General features: G+C 34.6%; 4 protein-coding genes across 6 annotated transcripts; 3 read left to right on the forward strand and 1 right to left on the reverse strand.

Moving 5' to 3' along the window:
- The first annotated feature begins 210 nt into the window (after positions 1–210).
- Positions 211–3382, forward strand: LOC124840472 (uncharacterized protein At1g65710-like). The gene is made up of 2 exons (XM_047316534.2): positions 211–2215; positions 2346–3382. The coding sequence occupies exons 1-2, from the start codon at positions 998–1000 to the stop codon at positions 3255–3257; spliced, it is 2130 nt and encodes a 709-aa protein (XP_047172490.1). The 5' UTR covers positions 211–997; the 3' UTR covers positions 3258–3382.
- A 563-nt stretch (positions 3383–3945) lies between these two features.
- Positions 3946–7715, reverse strand: LOC124840475 (nodulin MtN21 /EamA-like transporter family protein). The gene is made up of 7 exons (XM_047316536.2): positions 7065–7715; positions 6941–6988; positions 6008–6130; positions 5635–5784; positions 5019–5190; positions 4706–4766; positions 3946–4455 (listed from the first exon to the last, which is right to left on the reverse strand). The coding sequence occupies exons 1-7, from the start codon at positions 7698–7700 to the stop codon at positions 4353–4355; spliced, it is 1293 nt and encodes a 430-aa protein (XP_047172492.1). The 5' UTR covers positions 7701–7715; the 3' UTR covers positions 3946–4352.
- Positions 7716–10935: 3220 nt separating this feature from the next.
- On the forward strand, positions 10936–12078 carry LOC124840489 (NDR1/HIN1-like protein 6). The gene has a single exon (XM_047316554.2). The coding sequence runs from the start codon at positions 11153–11155 to the stop codon at positions 11882–11884; it is 732 nt and encodes a 243-aa protein (XP_047172510.1). The 5' UTR covers positions 10936–11152; the 3' UTR covers positions 11885–12078.
- Positions 12079–17423: 5345 nt separating this feature from the next.
- Positions 17424–20738, forward strand: LOC124840485 (Ubiquitin carboxyl-terminal hydrolase family protein). 3 transcript variants are annotated; one of them, XM_047316549.2, is made up of 3 exons: positions 17424–18899; positions 20122–20375; positions 20452–20738. In XM_047316549.2, exon 1 carries the CDS (start codon positions 17644–17646, stop codon positions 18892–18894), a length of 1251 nt encoding a protein of 416 aa, XP_047172505.1. In that variant the 5' UTR covers positions 17424–17643; the 3' UTR covers positions 18895–18899; positions 20122–20375; positions 20452–20738. The 3 variants fall into 3 exon arrangements, with proteins under 3 accessions (XP_047172505.1, XP_087971013.1, XP_087971012.1); XM_088114887.1 differs by having other exon boundaries at positions 20213–20375; XM_088114886.1 differs by having other exon boundaries at positions 17424–20375.
- Positions 20739–21432: the final 694 nt, after the last annotated feature.

The raw sequence follows: 21432 nt of genomic DNA on the forward strand, positions 1-21432 counted from the left end.
ATATGAACTTTTAACATGGATCACATGAAAGCTCCACGAAGTAATTTTGTCTGCTTAAAATTTGCAGTGAAATTAAAGACGAGTTATTTGTTTGGAAAAGTTTTACCTTAAGCTCCGACAAGTAAGAAGTAAAAGTAAAATAACTTGTTTATAAGTTAAAAATAAGAATCGAGAAGAGATATACTTAGGATATTTATAAATTACTTTAGTTCTTTAAAATAAAAGTTATCTTTTTTCTATTATAGGAACATGAATAAGAAGTTGAAGTACAAACTGAAGTTTTGTAGGCAGCCAGATAAGTGGCAACTGTCAAATCCTGAAGTGAACCGTTTCATGGAGGGCTATTCGTTGGAGTTGGTAGACCTTTGCCTAATGTCAGTTATTGACGATTTTAATAATTTCAACTTTGACTGTCCGTTACAGCGTTCTTGTACCATGCAGTTGACTGGTTGGTAAAGGCAAAGTATTCCAAAGTATAGCCGTTGATGATTTCGTTAGCCAACATAAAGTATATAACACTGGTAATTTTTTGTGGATCCAAATGAAATATATAACCGTTATACAAATTCCCCGTTGTACAAATTTGAATGCTGACAGAGTAAGAAGTGCAAGCAAAGGAGTATTTAATATTTATTACTGCACGGTATATACTTCCATGGTCAGAAAAACATTATGAAATTGAAGTTAGTGACTTTGTGGGGTCGGCTGGGTCAGACAACACAACTTGACCCTTTAATGAATCTGGGTTGCAGAATTCCAGCCCGCTCTGTATTTCAAATTTTGAATTGTTTCTCTTTCACTGTCATTGATAAAAAGGCCACCATCTTTTTTTGAAAAAAATATTCTTGGGCAGTGTTCAACCCCACATTCCCCTCCTCTCTCCTTTCTATCTATTCTAACTGTGATTCAACTCTCCTGTTCTTTCTATCCTAACACCATCTACGCATTTTTTTTACTTTACATTTTTTGTTCACTAGTATCTTTCTCTCAAAATTCCATGGGTGCATGTTTGAGTAAGAAAAAAGGGTCTTCTACTTCTACCTCTTCCCCTCTTGCTGCAGCCAAGTCAGCTTCCGCAGTTGCTGAGCTGACGAATCCTTCTTCTGTTGTTGGTGTCAATGTTTCCAAACCCAAACTGGAAACTGACCCAGAAGTGAAACTGAAGAAGGAGAATCCTAAGAAAGTGGAAGAGAAACATGAGGCAGTGGCAGAAGTTGAGGGGCATGTGAAAAAGGAGATATTCATCATCAAGCACAGGAAGAGCCATGATGATAGGGAGAGAAATTCCAAGTCGCCACCTTGCACAACACAGCAGAATGTCACCACCGAATCAATGGGTGACATAACCGCACAACCACCAGCTACAAACATTGGTGTTGTAGGTGTGAGGACTTCAAGCTGCACCAAAGAGGAGGTGGATGCAATTCTCATACAGTGTGGGAGACTCAGCAGAAGCTCCTCAGGTAATGCTGTCGCTGCTTCTGGTGAACACAGAAGAAGGTACTCGGGTTCAAAGAGAAGTTACGATTTTGACCATTGTGACAATGACACCATTTCTAATGATGAGGACTCAAAGAAGGTCAATGCCAATGAGAGCAACAGTGATTTGTGTGAGGATGAGAGGCACCAACACCGGCTGCGGCACCGCCAGTCACCTAGTCCAAGGCCTTCTTCTCAGGAACGGAGAAGAAGAACACCAAGCAGGGAAAGAGAGCAGCAACAACGTTCAAGCAGCCGAGAGAGGAGAGTTAGTAGATCTCCTGGAAGAAGGTCATCAGAGAACACACCTGCCACCGCAAGAAACAATAGCAACACTAGTTCTAGGCCTGGGAAAATGGTTTCAGTGCCTGCTACTGTTTCATCACTAGTGATGGATAAGAGTAACAACAATGGTGGTGGTGGAGAATCTGCAGCAACTACTGGCATCAAGAGGATAACAGTGAAGAGAAATGTTGGTGTTGCCTCACCGCGTTCTCAGTCTCCTGCAAGAGCAAATGGGAATGCAGCAAATGCTAGTAAAGCATTCAACGAGAATCAGCAGCCGCCATCCCTTAGTCGCAGCTCTTCAAGGAAAGCAGAACAATCACCTTACAAAAGAAATCCATTGAGTGAGATTGAACCTAACTCCCTTGCTTTTCCACATTCAACAGCCAACAATAACAGCAGCAGGGTTCAAAACAAACCCAAAAAGGAATTTGAAACAGAGGCTATTCAGGTACTATTAACTCTATTTTTCAGCTTTGGAGATTCGACCTTTCGACCTTTCACCTTTCATCTTTCAATTTTAGAAATGGATTAAACTTATAGACGTGATTAATGTGAGTTATACGTTATCATCACTGCAGAGAACAAATAGCAGCAGAACTGCATTGGACAAGGGCATGACTGTAAACTGCAAGACGAAGGTGCAACAAGATGGAGATATCAAAGTGCAGTCTTCAATTACTGATAATGTTGTGGTGAAAACAATGGTACCACCAGGATTGGACAACCCAAAACCCCATACATTAACAAGAAGCAGATCTTCAAGGCGATCCCGGGACTTAGACCTCAACCCTGAAGCTCTATTGAATCCTCCGCAGTCCTACGCTTCACTGCTGCTTGAAGATATCCAGAACTTCCATCAGAAGAGCACTCAACCTGTTTCTCTTCCAGCTTGTGTCACCAAAGCTTGCTCTATCCTTGAAGCTGTTGCTGATCTCAACTCTAACACCAGCTTAAATCTCTACGGTGCAGAGGATAGGAGAAGTCCACCAGCTTTTCAGTGTAGTAGGAATGACTACAATGCCCCATTGAGTGACAATGATTATGGGAAGAGGGAGCCAGATGCTGAGGACCCAGTTGTGGAATCTATGTTAGTATTCAATGATGATGATGAGATGGAATCAAGCTTGCATAAGTATGTGACTGTGAATAGGGGTGGTTCACTCGGTGAGGTGGACATGGAGGACCAAGAGTCTTCAGGAAGCAACAGCTTCACTGTCGGTAATGGTCAACAGCACTGGGGAATTTCTTCTTCATGGGAGCCCAGCTCTGTTGAATCAAGAGATTGCTGGACCTCAAGATTGAATTACTCCAGAGAGGAAGGAGGTGTGTCATCTGAAACAGGATGTGATATGGATGGAGCCAGGAAGAAGTTCAACAGCAACGGGAGGGACTGTGATCATCAGCATGGGAGTGGGATAGGTCGTGGCAGGCTTGGTGCCAATACAGTACATCACACCGTACCTATTGTCACAGCTCCTGCACCCACATAGATTGTGTTGAATGAATTCCCCTTCATCTTGTATGTTAAAACACTCCATGAGTTTAAACATTCCTAATGTTTGTAGTTGCATACTTCACAGCCAGATCTCATTTAACTATGCTCAACATTTTAACATGTTTCAAATTGGAACCTTATGCTCTTTATTTTTACAATTTGGAACAGTATAACATAGGGTGATCAATCATGCATTTTGCTCCATTTATAGTAACTCGGATCCTATGGTCCGGCAATGATTCGTTGTTACAATTTCCAAACGAAAATGGGAACAAAAGCTGTTATGTTAAATAAATTAATGAACAAAGTTTATTCGGGGAGACTGGTCAACAGTGTTTTGCAATTGACTTTGGTTGGTATAGCTTTTCTGCATTTTAGTCTAAAAGTTAACCTATTTGTAGCGGTTGATTTTTATTATAGTGCAGCTGTATCATATAATTAATGCCAGTTTATGTTGTTTCATAATTTCAGATATGCACGTATCAAAGAAGTTATTAATCATTAGTTAAGAATACGCGCAGAAGGTTCGTGTTATAATTAGTCCTCCACAACTCATGCATAAACTAAACAGATTAAGAACTATTCAGTTATAATTTGATTAAGCATTAGCAGCATGTAGCTCCTTAATTGCTGGTACTGAAATCAAGATATTTCTTTCATAGCAGATTCGCTGCATACCAAACTTGTCATATCAAAATATTTCTTTCATATACATCAACCTTGTCATATACTGGTCATAATAATATGTACATTCTGTTGAGTCATAACATCTTATACAAGAAAAGAACCTTTACGGAAAACAATTTATTCCGATATATGGTTTGTGCCCTGCCGAGGTAACTTCCAAGTTTTTGGTATATGTTGCCTTAGCTTAGGAAGAGGCTTGAGCCTAATTTAACTAACATAACAAAATTGTATTTACTCTGCAAAGCATGTTTACAAAGGCTCAAAATTGTTTATCACCAAATTTCTCCTCTTCTGTCCAAACTTGTTTCTGTCTTTCCCAGTTTCAGTTCTTAATAAACATCTAATTCTCCGAGCAATTTTTTACCATTGGATTAGGTTGAAAAAACCAGGCAAAAATGATGATTCATTCAGCAGTATTTCTGAAGTTAACCATGTATATTCCAGCCACAGTGACCAAGGCTCCAATTAGTTGTACAGGAGAGAAGGTCTCGCCAAGATAGAGAAACCTGAAATACCAAAGAAAAATGTGAGTCATACACAAAGGTCCTCGGAAAGAAAATTAAACCTTAAAAATGGAAGAAAACACTAATTGCTGCAGAAAATACCGGTAACTTCAAAATATTATGTAAGAATGTCACTGAATTTCCAAAACATTAAATGTAGAAGGTCACTTTTTCCTCCTTAATGTCATTCCTAGAAAAAATATGAAAATAATTGAAAATCCTATGACTCTTTCCCATTGTAAGGCAGCCTTACCCAAAAATTGAAGCAAACATTGGAGTTAAAAACGTGAGTGAACTGAGCTTGGTCAAGCTGCCTGCAATGCATCACAAATGCAATATCAATATGGTGGTCTATTTCTATGGGATCAATATAGATTTTGAAAAACAAAAGAATTTTCAAAGCAGTATGCATACAAGTTATAGCTAAAGATGCATCAATAACAGTGATTACAATATTGAAGAATAAATGAACCATTTCGGATTTTACATGGAAGCTGGAATTCTCAGTGACCATAAAAGGAAATTCATTGATGAATAGAAGAAAATATTGCTGGAGACATACAGACCTTTAGTTGCACTGTAAAAGAAGACGCCATAGCTGACAGCACTTCCAAAAACAGATGTATAGAGGAGTGCCAATATGTCAGTTGAACTGTACTCTTTGAGACTCCCACTCACCGCAGGGTCAGCGTTAAGAATTGAGAATAGCAGAAGTGGGAGACCACCAATAATCATATGCTGCAACAGAAAAGAGTAAAGTTTTGATCTATAAGCTTCTAACCTAACATCATGTCGTATAGCTTCCTCCATTTTGCTTGTGTGTTCCTATTTTTTTCTTAGACGACAGTTTTTTATGAAATAATCAAATAAGATATGAATTTAAGAACACAGTACACTCCATTTCACTAGTATCACATACAAACTTACTATTAAAACATATAATATTTCTAGATACATCTGCAGAAATTGCTGCAACTATAATAGTGAACCGTAAAGTAGAAGCATATCCAAATTTTATAGTTTACCAAACTTGCAATGTCTGGTTTTCAAACTGATAGTGCAAAAGGCAATATGACATTTTAAAACAAACATGATAATTAGTCAGGTGTCATAGGTATTTAACAATGGTAATCAACATAAAGATATCAAACACTATATAGTCAAAAGGTATTTGAAGCGCACCCATCCAGTTGCCATGACAGAATCTGAGTACTTGGAGACCCACCGGACCATGACTGTGCCAACTGCCATACTCTGAGCTGCAAGAAGCATCCACCACTCACCACTTCCCCACAATGAGAAGTTGTTTTCATCAAATGATAGGGCGGGTAGCTGCAAAAAAATCATCAGTGCTTGCAGAAATTGTATATTTCCTGGTAATAAAAAGTAAATAGGCAATTGCATAAAAAATTTGGATGATGGTAGCTGCAAAACGTATTCTTAACATCCTACTAAATCAAATATACAAGAATTCAACTGTTAATTTTGTGTTGTGCTTTAAAGGGTACGATAATTACTGATGTCTACTTATAACTAATTGCGGAATCGAATTTACCTCGAGTAGTACAAGTCCAATGACACCAAGTACAAGCCCAGCAGCTCCTACAACTCCAATTGACTCCCCAAATAATAAAGCCGCAAGTACAGCAACTGTCAAAGGCTGTGAATCAATTATAACCTGCAATATATCCACCCACGGTAGATAATCAAAGCATGCAACAACAATAGCTGTCGCTGTCCGAATTGGAAAGTAGAATTTGAATCAATACAAAATTCACTCTAATCAAATAATATGACTTATATAGAATGCAGTTACTATGGACAAAGAAAATTACATGAATTGTTACGAATGATCTCAAAATTATTAACTTTTTATAATAATTATTTATAAGAAATATATTTAAAGTGAGTTCTAATTGATTGAGAGAACTAAACTTTATACTGACAGCTTATCTCAAAACTAATCACACACTCACTTCACTAGTTAAAAAATATTTATATTGTTAAACCCACCAGAGATTAACAATTGTAAAAACAGTTATATTGCTGACACGACAGTTAATTACGTGGTTTAACTTTTTAAAATAATTATTATAACAATTAACAAACTTATCATGCATAACTATTATATTATAATAACAAAGTTAGCAAACCTTCACATTGTTAGATTATTATGCTTATGATATTTTTCTAGTATAGTATTTTATAAAGGAAACATTATATAAAAAGTAAATGTACTAATAAGATTTAAGAAATTCTTCCCAATAAGTATTATAAGAAAAAACTTAAATAAGTTTGTTCATAAACTAATACTAGTTTAACATAGATTAACATTCACTATTTAAAGAAGCTAAGATACAATAAATTTTAAATCTAACTCATACATAAACAAAATTTCGCTTATAGATAAATTATATTTGTCCACTGCAGACTTAGTTTGAATGCATAATAATGGTAAAATTGATGAAGAAATTAAGTGGCAACATACGCTTCCTAAACCAGCTGAAGTCCTCTGCAACCCTTCTGCGAGAAAACCCTGTCACAATCAATAAATCAAACGTCAACCTATAAGCATCGTATTGTATTCAGGCAAAAAGAAGACGAAGAAGAACCTGAAAGCAAGTGGCATCAACGAGGGCGAAAAGTGTGATGGAAAGCCAAGCATTGAAGCTAGAAGGAAGAGACTTTCCTCTGGAAGCCGCAAAACCCACGAGAAGAAACCCCGCCGGAATGAGGCGAAAAGTGGAGACGAAGAACGGTCCATATTTGGGAAGCACCTCTTTCATGGCCACCATGGCCGTACCCCAGAAGAAGAATGGTGAAACCAACACCGTCCATTCCCACAGCGCTTCTGCGAGACAGGGCATCGACGATGAAGACGAAAGTGTTTCCAATTCTGTCTTCTCCGTGTTCACGAGGCACTCCACGTCCTGTTCGGTTCCCACGCAATCCACCTCGTCCGGAGCCGGCGCCGGAGAATCCGGCAAGGCGGTTTTGTTGGAGCATGGAACCCTAAATCGGAGAGCAGGTGGAGCGGCGGTGGAACGACGACAGGAAGAAGGGGGGAATGCGAGGGTTTGGATGCGAAACTGGGAAGTGATGGAGTGGCGGCGAGCGGTGGTGGGTACAGAGAGGGTGGCGGAGGGAGAGGAGCACCACCACGACGCCATGGTTGGAGTGAGTGGGTGGCCCTGTGGTGATGTGTTACGCTTAGTATCAGAAACAGTAACTGAAAATTTGTGGTACATGCAAGTGTAACGATGAAATAAAATTTAAATAATGCACCTTATTTTATTTTCAAAAAGATATTTTAAAACATAATTTTTACATTTTGAAACACTACTGTTTACCTTACTATTCATGGGACTGACGAAGTTGGAATTAGAAATGAGAATGGTTTTTCTACCTGCACCCTCGTAATTTTTCAGCGCACTACCATAACTTTTGAAATGACTATTTTACCTTGTAAAAATAACTTTCGAATAATTTGTTTCAGAAATTTTTTGAAATAAGTTTTTCAAAACATAATTTCTAGAAGAAGATTTCTAGTAAAGAATTTCTGAAAAGGGACTTTCAGAATGCATACCATGAAATGTGTTCTGAAGAGTTTTTTTAGCAACGTGTTTCATTTCTCTTTTTCTTTCGAGTTTCTGTTAGAGAATTGGGCAATTGGGCTTGCATGGGTTCGAATAGTAAGTAGCCTTCTTCCTTAAACACCCACTTCAACCGCTACACCACAAATTTAGCATTTAAATATATTCACAAACATCCCTATCTACATCATACAAAACGAATCATATATAAATAAAAAAATAAAACTATAAATTAAGTTATTTATCTACTAACAATTTTAACATAAACCACAAAAAAACTAATTTATTTTATTTTATTAACTTTTATTATTATCTACTTTATTTTATTATTATTTTTCGGGTTTGTAGAAAAACATAATAGAAACAAACAAGTATAAACATTGTAAACCTAAGAGTTTGAATCTTATGCGCACGCTGATGGCAATGACGGAGTCTTTATTATTTATGTCATTAATGGTTGCACGTTTGTGTGTGTATAGGGATGGTAAGTGTCCGGTCGGTCTGGATAGTCTCTACTCCTAATTTGATTTAATAAAAAAATTCACTTACTACTCGATTCGTTCACATACGTCTGTTTAAAAAATATCTGTGAATACATGTAAATATTTAAAAAAATATATTTTTATAAATTATTATAATAAAACCTAAACAAAATTATAAAAAATATATAAAATATAATATATTAAATTAAATATAAATCAAAATTTAATTTTAATTATATTTAATCTTATAAAATATAAATTAATAAAATATAAATTAAATTTTTATTTTTATTTTTTGCGGATAACGGATATCCGCAGGTACGAATAGAATAAGACTTGCATTCAATCCGTTTATAAGCGAGTATTAAAAAACCTGCTACCTATAACCTGCAGGTAATAAATATTCGTGTGTACCAACTATTCATCGTGGATTTTTTGCCATCCATATATGTGAATGGGCTTGGTAAGAGAAAAGCATATAGAAAAGAACTGAAGAAGGAGATGACGTTAAGAGGAAAAAATTGGGAAAAATGTGTGCCCTTCCTAAAGAAGGGAAATTTGTGCACTGCAAAAATTTATAGAAACCGAATTTTAAAATTTGATTTTCGATTTTTTTTTCTTTGGATTTTGAAATTCGTATTTGTGTGCGATTTTTTTCTTTGGATTTTTTTTATTTGGATTTACCAAATTTTGAATTCTGATTATATAGTTTTTATTTTGTTTATTAGATTTGGAAATTCAATTTTTGTGCATGCAAATTGGACAAAGGAAGTGCATGTGAAGGATGAGGCTGGGTTTTCATGGTAGTGCGGAATGGTCAAATAGGGTTTTAAAATCTAGTCAAAGTCAAAGCCTAATAGTTGCTTGGGATTATTTAGGGATATGAAAATGTTTAAGGGTGCAGAAGTAATTGGTGTGGTGCATGAAGAAGCCCCTTGACTAAAACTTCAATAATAAAAAAGCCTCGTGGGAAAAGAAATGGTCAGGAAAGAACCAAACGAAAAAGTAATGACTGACTATTTCCGAAAATTACTTAACCCATATTTTCTCAAAATAAAATAGCGACAAATCCACCAAACTTTAAACAAATAATATTTAAATATAATAATTATTCCCAACAATTAAGATAAGAGGATTAGGTAAGTGGAAACTTGAATTTAATATTCTAAATTAAATTGACACACACGTTGGTAAATTATTATTTTTTATTTTAAGAAATGTAACAATGAAAGGTTAGAGCTTTGACTCTGTCTTTGGAACGCCTTATACGCGGCTGCAAAAGCATCCTTTGAATATGACCTTTTCTTTACATAAAATATGTTATGCGCTTTACTTGAAAGCAACAATATGTAATCCAAGTTGAGTATACAAATAGGAACTCAGATAATTTTTCAAGTTTAGATCCTCTTATTGATTTTGGTGTTATTCTTGTATTTTTAAATTATAATAACTTTGATATATTAAAAAGATTAAATTAAGGGCAATACTAAAAATCTAATAGAGAATTAAAATTCTAAATTGTGGGATAAATATAACTTTAAACTCACACTACATTAATTGCTTTTACACTAATTTTTTAGACCAAGAGAACAATTACGTGATTTATTGAATTATTAAGAGTGATTTACTATATATTTTGTAATGATTATGTATTGTTAAGTAGAGTTTATCCATGTTCAAATGAGGGATTACATTATCAAGCATTGTGACGTTGAATTTGAAACTATGAAACAGTTTGAGTGCACGATTTCAATGGTTTACATGATTGGGAATTTTCTTCACTTAATATTATCCTTTTTTCTCAAATTATTCAAAATTAAACGTCCTTTTTTTTATATGTAGAATAGTAGAATTGAGACTAAAATAAAATCGACAACATTTAAAATGTGTGCGGAAAAACTATATGATTAAAAAGAAGAAACAGAGTATGTTACCAATGAAGAAATATATTTGAGTTTTATTTTTTAAAACAACAAGCAACATTTTTAATTATTTTATCGAATCAGAAACAGTATTCCATCAAACGTAAGAGAAATATAATTTATACAACATGGTTTAGTATGTTTTACTTTATCATATGACATTTTCTTATAGAAACTGGTTCATGACTTTCAGTTTTTGCAGAAGATGCCAAATGGATAGTTGTTTTATGCAGCAACTTACCAACTATATATATATATATATATATATATATATATATAGAAAAAAGGTACCTGTTGTATGAACTTGGATTCCGTAGCTAAAAATGCTTAAAATCACAAAAGTTGTTCGATTTGCGTCAGCATTATAAAGACAGAAAGTTGAATAATCGCCTCATTTGATTGATAATTCTGCAGACAAAATTAAAACCAGACAGTGACAATTTAGGTTTTAACATTTCAAGTCAAACATTAATAGGAAGCTTCAGCTCTGCTCATTCGCCATTACCAACTCCTCTACGTGTTCATCTTCCCACCCTCTTTCTCCACACACCCTTTTGAATATCCATTCACCTATATATTTACACAAGGAATATCATCAAACAAAGAGAAGAAGAAGGAATATCATCAAAAGCTCCAATCTTTTTGCAGTGATCAATTGCATAATAAACATTGCAGTTTCTTCTTGCTATTTTGATACCAAAAAATGATGGCGGAACACCAAAGAATTCATCCTGTTCATGATGTGGAGGCACCACACAGACCTCTGGTGCCTGGAAACAGTACTAAATCTGATAGGGTTTTTCCTAAACGGGCCTTTCCAGTGATGCATTCGAAACCACCAAAGAGAAGACGAAGCTGTTGCTGCAGGTTTTTGTGTTGGACGCTTAGCATATTGCTGATTTTGATCATTGCTATTGGGATTACTGTAGGGATCATGTACCTTGTTTTTAGGCCAAAGCTGCCAAAATACTCAGTGGATGAACTGAGGATAACCCAGTTCAATGTTTCTGACAACAACACCCTCTCAGCATCCTTCAATGTGGCAATCACTGCAACAAATCCAAACAAGAAGATTGGAATATACTATGAGGGTGGAAGCCACATAAGGGCTTTGTACATGGGCACACAATTGTGTGAAGGGTCTTTGCCAAAGTTCTACCAGGGTCACAGGAACACCACAGTGCTTGATCTGTCTCTATCAGGTGAAGCACAGGATGCAAGTTCCTTAACAAGTAGAATTCAGGAGCAGCTGCAGCAGACCAACAATATTCCTCTTGATCTTAAGGTTAATCAACCTGTTAGGGTTAAGCTTGGCAAGTTGAAGCTCTTCAAAATCAAGTTCAGGGTTAGGTGCAAGCTTGTGGTGGATAATCTTGGTGCTAGTAATGATATTAGCATTTCAAGCAGTAGTTGTAAGTTCAGACTTAGGCTATGAAATCACTCCTTCGTATTACTGTTAATTAGCATATAGTGTTGTTTATTTTATATATGACTATTTTCTTTTCATCTTTTTTGTGCTTTGTTTGGTTAATATTTTTCATAAGGGGTTGAGGATCGTATGTGGTTTTTCTCTCTATCAGAACCTTCAGAATTGAGACACAGTTCTTGTAATTTGATTCTATTCATTCAGCTCACAAATTAGCATACATTATTATCTTTTTCATATGATTAATTAATCAAAGGTTAATCCCAAACCAACCTTTTAAGATATTGGTTTACTTCTATTAATAGGTTCTTTACAGCATTTCTAAAAACAATGTGAATAATTATAAATAATGTATTTTCAGAGTAATTAAACTGTGTCAGAACCATTAAATTCCCTATCTCAGTGGGAAACATGTGTCTACAAAAGGAGAATGAGATTCAGGAAGTGGAATACAGGTGGCTGTCAGAGAGTGGAATGATCGGTTTGTAGAGGGAGTATATAATCTGAAATTTTAAAAAAGGGTTCCACTTTCTGCATGCAATCTTCTCCTCCAAACTTTCTGAACTCATTTTCTCCTCATTCTCTCTAACTTCTCTCTAAAATTATCATCTTTTCCTCCATTAATTCTCATGTTTTCTTCCACTTGATCATCCATCAGAGTGTATGTGAGGTTGCTGGTGGCAAGGATCCTCTTTTTCAACCGATTGAGTAGTGGTTTGAACTAGTAGGTTCTTTTACTTCTAAGAAAATCTAGTTTTTTTGGGTACATACAAGTTTAGTTTCTGGTTGCATGTGGTTGTCTTCTTCTTTTTTTTTCAAATTTGATCATATTTCTGATCCTTTGGTTGGTCGTTTCTTTAAACAGTGAATCTTGGCTTTTGAATGTTTGGTCTTGGTGTAAATTTTGTATTGTGAGCGATCGATCTGTTAAGAGGTAAGGGAAGCTATTAAATTTAATTATGCATGTGATGATTTTGTGTATGTATAGAATGAATTGATTGATGATTTGTATATGAGTGTATGAAATGTATGTTTCTGGGTTTTGGGTGGTTCTGTATAAGTCTATAGGGATTCTGCAAAGTTATGCAGAAGAGTTGGATGTTCGGTCTCAACCGTTCGGTCAGATCAGTTAATAAGTTATCAATAGAGTTAGCATTTTAGCCTTACTAGTGTATAATCGTTCGGTTTATAGGAAGTGATTAATATATCAAGTGTTGATGGTTATATACCTTTATAATCAGTCTTATTGGATTAGGTATTTTAGTTTGTGATAGCTCATATATTATTATTAGTAGACTTCGTACTTGGACTAGGCTTAAAATACGTTCGTTTATGATCAGATACAAGTTTATGTGTATTTCAGCTAAAATGTCTTAACGTTCGGTTTTCTTAAAAGTACTAGGTTTGATGAATAGTTTGTAGGAGTAATCATACGTGTTCGGTATAAGCTCTAGACGTTCGATTTTGTCAAATAGTGAAATATCGTTCGATCTTACACCAAGGATCAGTTTTTATAAGTGTTCGGTATTATAAGCTCCAAGTGTTCGGTTTTGTTAGATAGTGAAATAGCGTTCGTTCTTGTTTTGAGAATAGTAGAATATCGTTCGTTATTACTTTGAGGATAGTGACATACCGTTCGTTCTTGTATTGAGGATAGTTAAATATGGTTCAGTCTTATATTAAGTATTTGGTTTAATTAGAGTGTTCTATTCTTAAACTATGTTCGACTCATGTCAAAGTCCTAACTATTAAATAAACGTTCGGTCATATTCGTATGTTGTTTTGATCCTCCGATTGGTTGTAATTAAGGGTGGTGTTATTTGAGCATTCTATCTTCTTATATGAAATGTGGTTTGATCTTTCAATGTTGGTGTTATGGCTTGGTGCTGGTTGCTTATTATAGCAATGATCTATTATGTATGGGAAGTATTATTGGTATTCAAGTAAAAGTTTATGTTTCAAGTAATGTGGAAGAGAATTCCTGGGAGGAATGTCTCAGTGTAAGGATAATGTTGTGGTAAAGTATGAATACGGACAGTGAAATTCACGGAGTCCATCCTGATATTCTGATGATTACCCGTTCTCAAGTAGAGATGGGTAAGTCATTGTGTGAGAATGACAGGAAGTCCTAACCCATAGGTTCTTGGGTGAGTTATAACGGACTAACCTTGGGTGGCAGCTGATGGTTTTCTAGTTACTACACCATCCGAGTGCACGAACGACCTCAAGCTACGTATTCATACAATCCGGATGGTCAAGTCAAGTGTCAAATGTACAATGAATCATGATATTCAAGTTATGTATGATATTTCCGTTGGCTCTTGTATGCTATAGCGTTCGGTTTGTAATGATTTGTAATTTTATTACATGTATGAATGCATGCTCAATTGAATTATAGTGTCTTACCCTTATTTTCTGTTGTTATCCATGTTGACGTTCGGTTTTCTATTGCAATGATCATCCTTGTTGGATGTGAGCAGAAGGAGAAGACCTTACGTCGGAACAAGAGTTGGACGATGAGACTCCTACTGAATAGGAGATGACCGATCGGTCATATAATATATAGTTTTGGTAAACCAACCGTTCATTATTTTGTTCTATAAATATAACCGATCGGTTATATGATGAACATTCGGTAGTAGTATAGGAAGTTCTTGTAAAGTTCAAAAATTTTATGGTTATTTTTGTAATAACTGTAAGTTTGACTTTATTATTGTAGTAACTGTTTTATCATATTATTAGATCTCGAGACATAATTGTGTGCTATATTTTTGAGATGTTACAATAATTAGAAGAAACATAGCAAGTGAATCGCTTGCTTTATACGTATAATACATATGTGGGTAGGTAGGTTTGTTGTTTATTATCTTGAAAATAAACTAACAAAAACACAATTAAAATACGTAATTTAAAAGAAGTAAGTACAAAAAAAGGGTTATATTTTTTAAAATATATAATTTCGAAGACACTTAAATAAACTAACAAAAAAAGGGTTATATTACTTTGTGCCTCATTTTTTTTAAAAAACTCACCAATCTCAATCCTAGAAACCGCTTATCTTCTCCAAATAGAAACCCTGATCCTCTTCTGTCGTCAGCCGTGTCGCGCCCCCGCAAGGCCTTCACTGCCGAAAAGCTGCCATCAACACCACGAATCCTTCAAGTTCACATCGGACCACCACCATGAGCAACCTTTCATCGCCGTCGCGAGCCTCTACAGCCTCCATCATCAGATCGCGCAAGCAACCCCCAAGTCGTTGCGATTTCAGAGTGCGAGCATCCTCCTGCGCGAGTCATCCTTCATCGTCCTTCACCGTCAATGCTACCGCAAAGACCACCCAGAGCTCCTTCTTTGCGTCGCAAGCGGCATCATTCAACCTCCTTCCACAACCAAATGAGCAAATCACCACCAACATCCAGCAACATCATCTTCTTCCCAAATTGTTAGCAACACTGCGAGCTCCAGCGCCACCAACAATTTGCTAAATTTTTTAACTTATTGTCCCTAATAATTATAACTATAACTTTCATCTGTCTCCCTTGTTCTGAAACATTTACAGATATGTTCACTAGGGGAATAGGCATCCAACCAGTCAATGTTGTTATTAATTTTGATTTTCCCAAGAACTCAGAAACCTACCTACACACGATATGCTTTATGCTCAATTTTTGCTTTCTCTCCACTACAATATTGGTTGTGTTCTTATGGATGTTATGTTAGGCAGATTGGTCGTTCAGGGAGGTTTGGGCACCTAGGTTTAACAGTGACTTCATTCAAAATTCCTATAGATTTCTCATGGATTTCCATTTATTTTTTCCAGATATATAAGTGAACAAGAACTTGGCATTGAAATAAAACAAATTCTGCCACCAACAATCATCTTTCCGCCGCACACAAGCCTTCAACATGCAAACACAACCAGAGAAATGGAGAACCTAATTTGATTTCAAAAAAATAAAAGCAACATGTGGCACAAAGTAATGAGGAAAGTTGGCATCACACATTTTGCCACATCAAAGAAAACTTAACGTCATTCAATTTTAAGGACTAAACATAAGAGTTTCAAAACTAAGAGGACTAAAATGAAAAAACTTTTTTTAGAGGGACTACACTCAAAATTGCTTGATAGTTTAAGGACTAAAAACATATTTAACCTATTAATTATTGTTCCTACATATATGTTATTATCTTTAAATTTTTCAGAAAATTAAATGCTAATGTAATTTGTTAAAAAATATATTGAAATAACTTAGATGTGTAATTAAATTATAGGTTTAATTATATTTAAATATTCTAAAATTATATTTAACCAATTCTAATATTTTTACGGATATTTTTACTAATTAAAATAAACTTTTATTTATTTAAACTTATTTAATTAATAATTACACATGTAAATTTTTATAAGTAATTTTTATCTATATTAATAAATTTAATAATTTTTATATATTTTATCTATTTTAATTAAAATTGAGATGAAACGTTTAATTTAATCTTAATAAAATAATATATTTACATAAAATCTATTAATATAGTTAAAATTAAATTAAAAGAAATGTTTAATAAAAATAGTGGCAAAAGACTTATATAGAAAAATAAAGTTGATCCAAAGTAATTTATTTTAATTAAAATTGGAATGAAACGTCTAATTTAACCTTAATAAAAGTTTGTTTTAAACTAATTTATTTAAATGATATTACTCATTTAGTTAAAGTTATTTAAAAAAGAATATTTAATAAAAATAGTAGTATACGAATAACAAAAAATAAAGTTGGTTTTAATTTAAGGAGAAACACATTGTTTCATTTTAATAAAAATAAAAATTAAATTAAATTAAAAAAATAAATATAGATATTAAATTAAGACTTTGTCAAGTGGTTGTGTCACTACAACACAATACAGTGACTGCATTACTTTGACATGACGCATTGAAGTGACATAAGAAGAAAAATGAAAAACTTTCAATAAGAAAAAGAATTGAAAAAAAATCACAAAATTAATATTTGACATTATCTTTAACATCGTTTATAAGTTATAAGAGACATAATTACATCAACTTTTCATATATCAAGATAAAATTTAGACGAAAAAAAAAACTGGAAGACCAATTTAAGATATCAAAAAGTAAATTAATATCAAAAGAATAATTAAACATAAATCTGAAAAAAAAATACATTAAATAAATTTATTAATATATATTAAACGACTTTATGTATTATCAACAAGTTTTAGAGTATATATTAAACAAATTTTATTATATATTTATTAGATGAATATAATCATACATATTAAATTAATATGTTAATTTATGTTAAAGGATTAAGTGAATTTGTCAATGCAAATTAGCATAAGAACACTAGACCAATATGTTTTTGTATTTTTAATGAGTTTATGCATATTTTTTATATTTTTACAAAGTTTATTATTTTGTATTTTTCCAAACATATTAATTTTTTAAACTTATAGATATTTTTTTTTAAAATTTGATTATAAAACTGGTTTTTATATATGAAATATTATACGTCTACCTACGCATACACTATATACAACATAAAAGAGTAGTCTTGGACTTGTTTGTTTAACTGAGAGGCAGAGTGTAACCAAGATTCTCCGACATCAAACCTAGCAACTTTTGCATCCAACTCTGTCACGGATTCCATATACTGGATGGAAAATCAGGCCTCTGATTAAAAGCGGGAACATAATTTTCTATGTTCTGGAATCTGCGGTCTTTTTGATTAATAGTTGAGTCTCAGGTGTTCGACGAAATGTCAAACCGAGTTTGCATAAAAAGAGGGTTGTTGACACTAATGGGTGTGAAGTTTATGGGCAGACTGGAACACCCAACTAGTTTTTCCATGTTTGTTCGATCAAAAACAACGTCTGCTCAGTATGTAGCATCGAGATTTCGAGACCCCACGTTTGAGAAACTCATGGACAACTACAAGAACCTTGTTAAGGTCATTTTCATTCAAGACCTCATCCTTGCAAACCCAAAGAACCCATCAGTCTCCATTGATTTCCTCTCCAAGCTCTCCCAGAAGCTCCACTTAAACCGCGGGGCCACTGCCTTCCTCTGCAAGTTTCCTCACATCTTCCACATTTACTATGATCATTCCAAGTTGAAGCCCTTTTGCAGGTTAACTGACGCTGCTCTTGGTGTTACACGGCAGGAAGCGGTGGCCATCAATGCTTCTTTGCCTGTTGTTGTTGAAAGACTTGTCCGGATACTCTCCATGTCAGCATCCAGAATGGTGCCTCTTAGAGCTGTTTTTAAGGTTTGGAAGGAGCTTGGGCTGCCTGATGATTTCGAGGACTCTGTTATATCTGCTAATTCTGGTGTTTTTCAGCTGTGTGATGGGCATGAACAGAATACTCATTTGTTGAAGCTGGTTGATGGTGTTTCCAGCAATGGCATTAGGGCGGCTGTTGAGGATTGGAGGGTTGTTGAGTGCTGCAAGGAAGACTGCAGTGTTGATAGGATGGAAATGCAGTTTAGTTTCAAACACGGGTATCCTCCGGGGATGAGGTTGAGCAAGAATTTCAAGGCCAAGGTGAAGGAGTGGCAGAGGTTGCCATATGTGGGGCCTTATGAAATGCCGGGTGAGAAGAAGAAGTCTAAGGCTGGAATGATGGCCATGGAGAAGCGAGCAGTATCGATTGTTCACGAGTTCCTGAGTTTGACAGTAGAGAAGATGGTGGAAGTTGAGAAGATCAGCCAGTTTAGGAAATGGTTTGGGATTGATTTAAATATAAGGGATCTCTTCTTGGACCACCCAGGGATCTTCTATTTGTCAACTAAGGGTAAAAAACATACTGTTTTCCTGAGGGAAGCTTATGAACGAGGGTGTTTGATAGAACCAAATCCTGTCTATGATGCAAGAAGACGGCTACTTGATCTTGTTGCTTTAGGACGTCGGGGTCTGCCAGCTGTTAATTCGAAGTTGGAGGATTCAAGCAGCTGCGGTGAGGCTAGACAAGAGGAAAACCAGCAAAGACATTATTTGTCACCATCTTGATTAAGGTGCCTCGTTTATTTGTTTTTTCATGTCTAGGGTTCCTTAGTTTTCTTGTGTGTTGCTTTTGGAATACACCCACATTTACAAGGATAGAAAATTTGATATTTAACTTGGTCGAAGCTGAATGGTATATAGGAAAACGTCATAATTAATTAGAAGCTCTATTCTCTTCTGTACTAGATGGCTGGATGGGTTAGACTTTTGTATAAGTTAACTCCATGCTGTTACTTGGTATCAGCTTGTTCTGAAAATGTTCTGTGCAGTTGTAGCTATCGTTTAGTCTTTATTACATTTAAAGATGCTAAACAATGGTTCCCTGCTTAGCACAGAAGCTTTGCTACTGAAACCATAGATAATACAAAATCTTTGTCTTTTATGCATTCCTGACAGATCACTTTTCTTGAATGGTTCAACCAATGAAATCTTAGTAAATAAGCTCCGAATAATCGCAAGTCTTGCCTATATTTGGCATAACTATCATGCTAGTGCTGGGACATCCCGCCCCCTCTCTAATGCAAAACTAAGTTTTTTTAACTGCTTTTGTTTATTTTATCTGTATAAATTTATAACCTGGTCTTCAAGCTCCCTAAATAATGAGAAGAAAAAATATTTTTAGGGGGAATAGAATCCCTTTTATGGCACTCAAATTGTAGTGATTTCTTATTAGAGTGACATTAAACAAAGGGATATTCCATTTAATAGGTTTTGGCTTTGTGGAATATCTTTTGCCAGTGGACTTTATCGAAAACCAAAACTTCAATAAAATGGCTTTTAGATGAAAGAGTATCGGATTTCTTTTAATGTGTTATCCGGTCTTCTATCCCTGTTTGACTATATTCCATTTCATTCGCTTACTTACTATGATAAGGGTGTATTTGGGAAAACCTTTTCAGAAACTCTTAGGAGAGAAAAATAAGTTGAAAAGAAATGCAATAAGTTTCTCAATAAACTAAAATTGTTTATATACATAAGCTTATTTGCAAAAGTCTTCTCGTAAGCTTCTCTAAAAGTTAATTCACGCATAATATCTTTATTTTAGTTTATGAAAAAACTATTCCACCTTTCCTTATTTTCTTCTCCTGGAAGAGTTTATTGAAAAATTTACCCAAACAAACCTTAGGTTATTTTCGATATATATTTTTTTCCTGTAATAAGCATCTGTCTTGCGAGATTTTGGTTTGCTGTTTGGTCTGATTCACTGAAACTGATGATTTGGCATGTGTCTAGCTGTCCATGCAAGATTAGCATTTTGTAAACAGGGAACTAGCTTACGAGATTACAAAACATTAATTTCTGTTCCCACTTTGAGGATGAACAGGGCCAATGGTGAATTCATTAAATTATTTGGTTTCAATGGTGCCTACATAGTTTAGGCCCCGAGGATAGTGGTAGCTGGTTGGAATGATTGACTTTTGATATTGGCTCATTTCTATTTGTGCTCATCTCTGTGGCTGAAGGTTCATATTCTCATTGAGATCAAGGTGCGTTATAAACTTGTGATAAAATATTTAGACGTCTGTTCAGTTTTTATTATATATCTATTATGCTTCTTTACAGCGCCTTGGAAACTTTTGGAGAAACAAGCATCTAAGGAAGAACACGCAATACCGCTACCATTCTGGCCCAATACAGTTCGTTCATTTATGTTCTGCTGATATAATTCTTCAAAGTTGAGTTTGTGAAGTTTTTGCATGTTTGGTGTTAGTAACTTCTTTTAAATCAAAGTAGCTTTTGGAATCGGAGATTATAGAATAATCGATCTTCCTTCAAGTGAGTTTAAGTCAGAAGTCAGAACTTGTTTTCTAAGTCCCATTTTTTAATGAAAGAACAGTCCAGTTTAAGTCGATGGAAGCTGAATAAATATTGCTGAAAAAGGCTCACCGGGATGCCTGGCGCATCTTGAAATTACATGCTGCAGTAACCAATTTAAATTAGCACAGTTTAAAGACATCCTAAATAGGAAAATATCCTCAAAGTGTCTATTGTTGAAGCAAATACGGTACTAACGTTATCAATCTATATAATTTCTGCTTACTTGATTATATATATGGCCTTCGTAATATTCTTCTTAGTAAGCTATAGAGGCACTACATACTCATCATCTGGCACTGTACCCAAATCATTTTCATACTGATCTTCGTTTTTCTTTATAAAAAAAACAATTAATGGAAACTAATTTGCTTTTATGATTTCCAAGCCGAAGCTCAAATAGGGATCAAATTTACATTCACGTGTTTCTGAAGCAGAATATGTGCTTCCAGACACGATTGACCTGGAGGATCCATTTTACATATATGGACAAGATTTTCTTTATGACATAGGTAGAAAAGTAAAAAGAAAAAAATGAAATAAATTTATTCATAACATAAAATAAATATATTTTCTTAAAAATTATGAAAGCTTTTAAAAGTTAACTTATGCAAAAAATTAGAGAAGTACATTCTATTTTCTATTTTCTAATTTCTTTTATAGGCAAGAGACGTATTCAAACAATCTCATTAATGATTATATATAATAAACTTTTACACAACATGAATT

This window comes from Vigna umbellata, chromosome 5 (assembly GCF_029865625.1).
Source record: "Vigna umbellata cultivar VRB3 chromosome 5, Vumbellata_1.0, whole genome shotgun sequence".
Lineage (NCBI taxonomy): Eukaryota > Viridiplantae > Streptophyta > Magnoliopsida > Fabales > Fabaceae > Vigna > Vigna umbellata.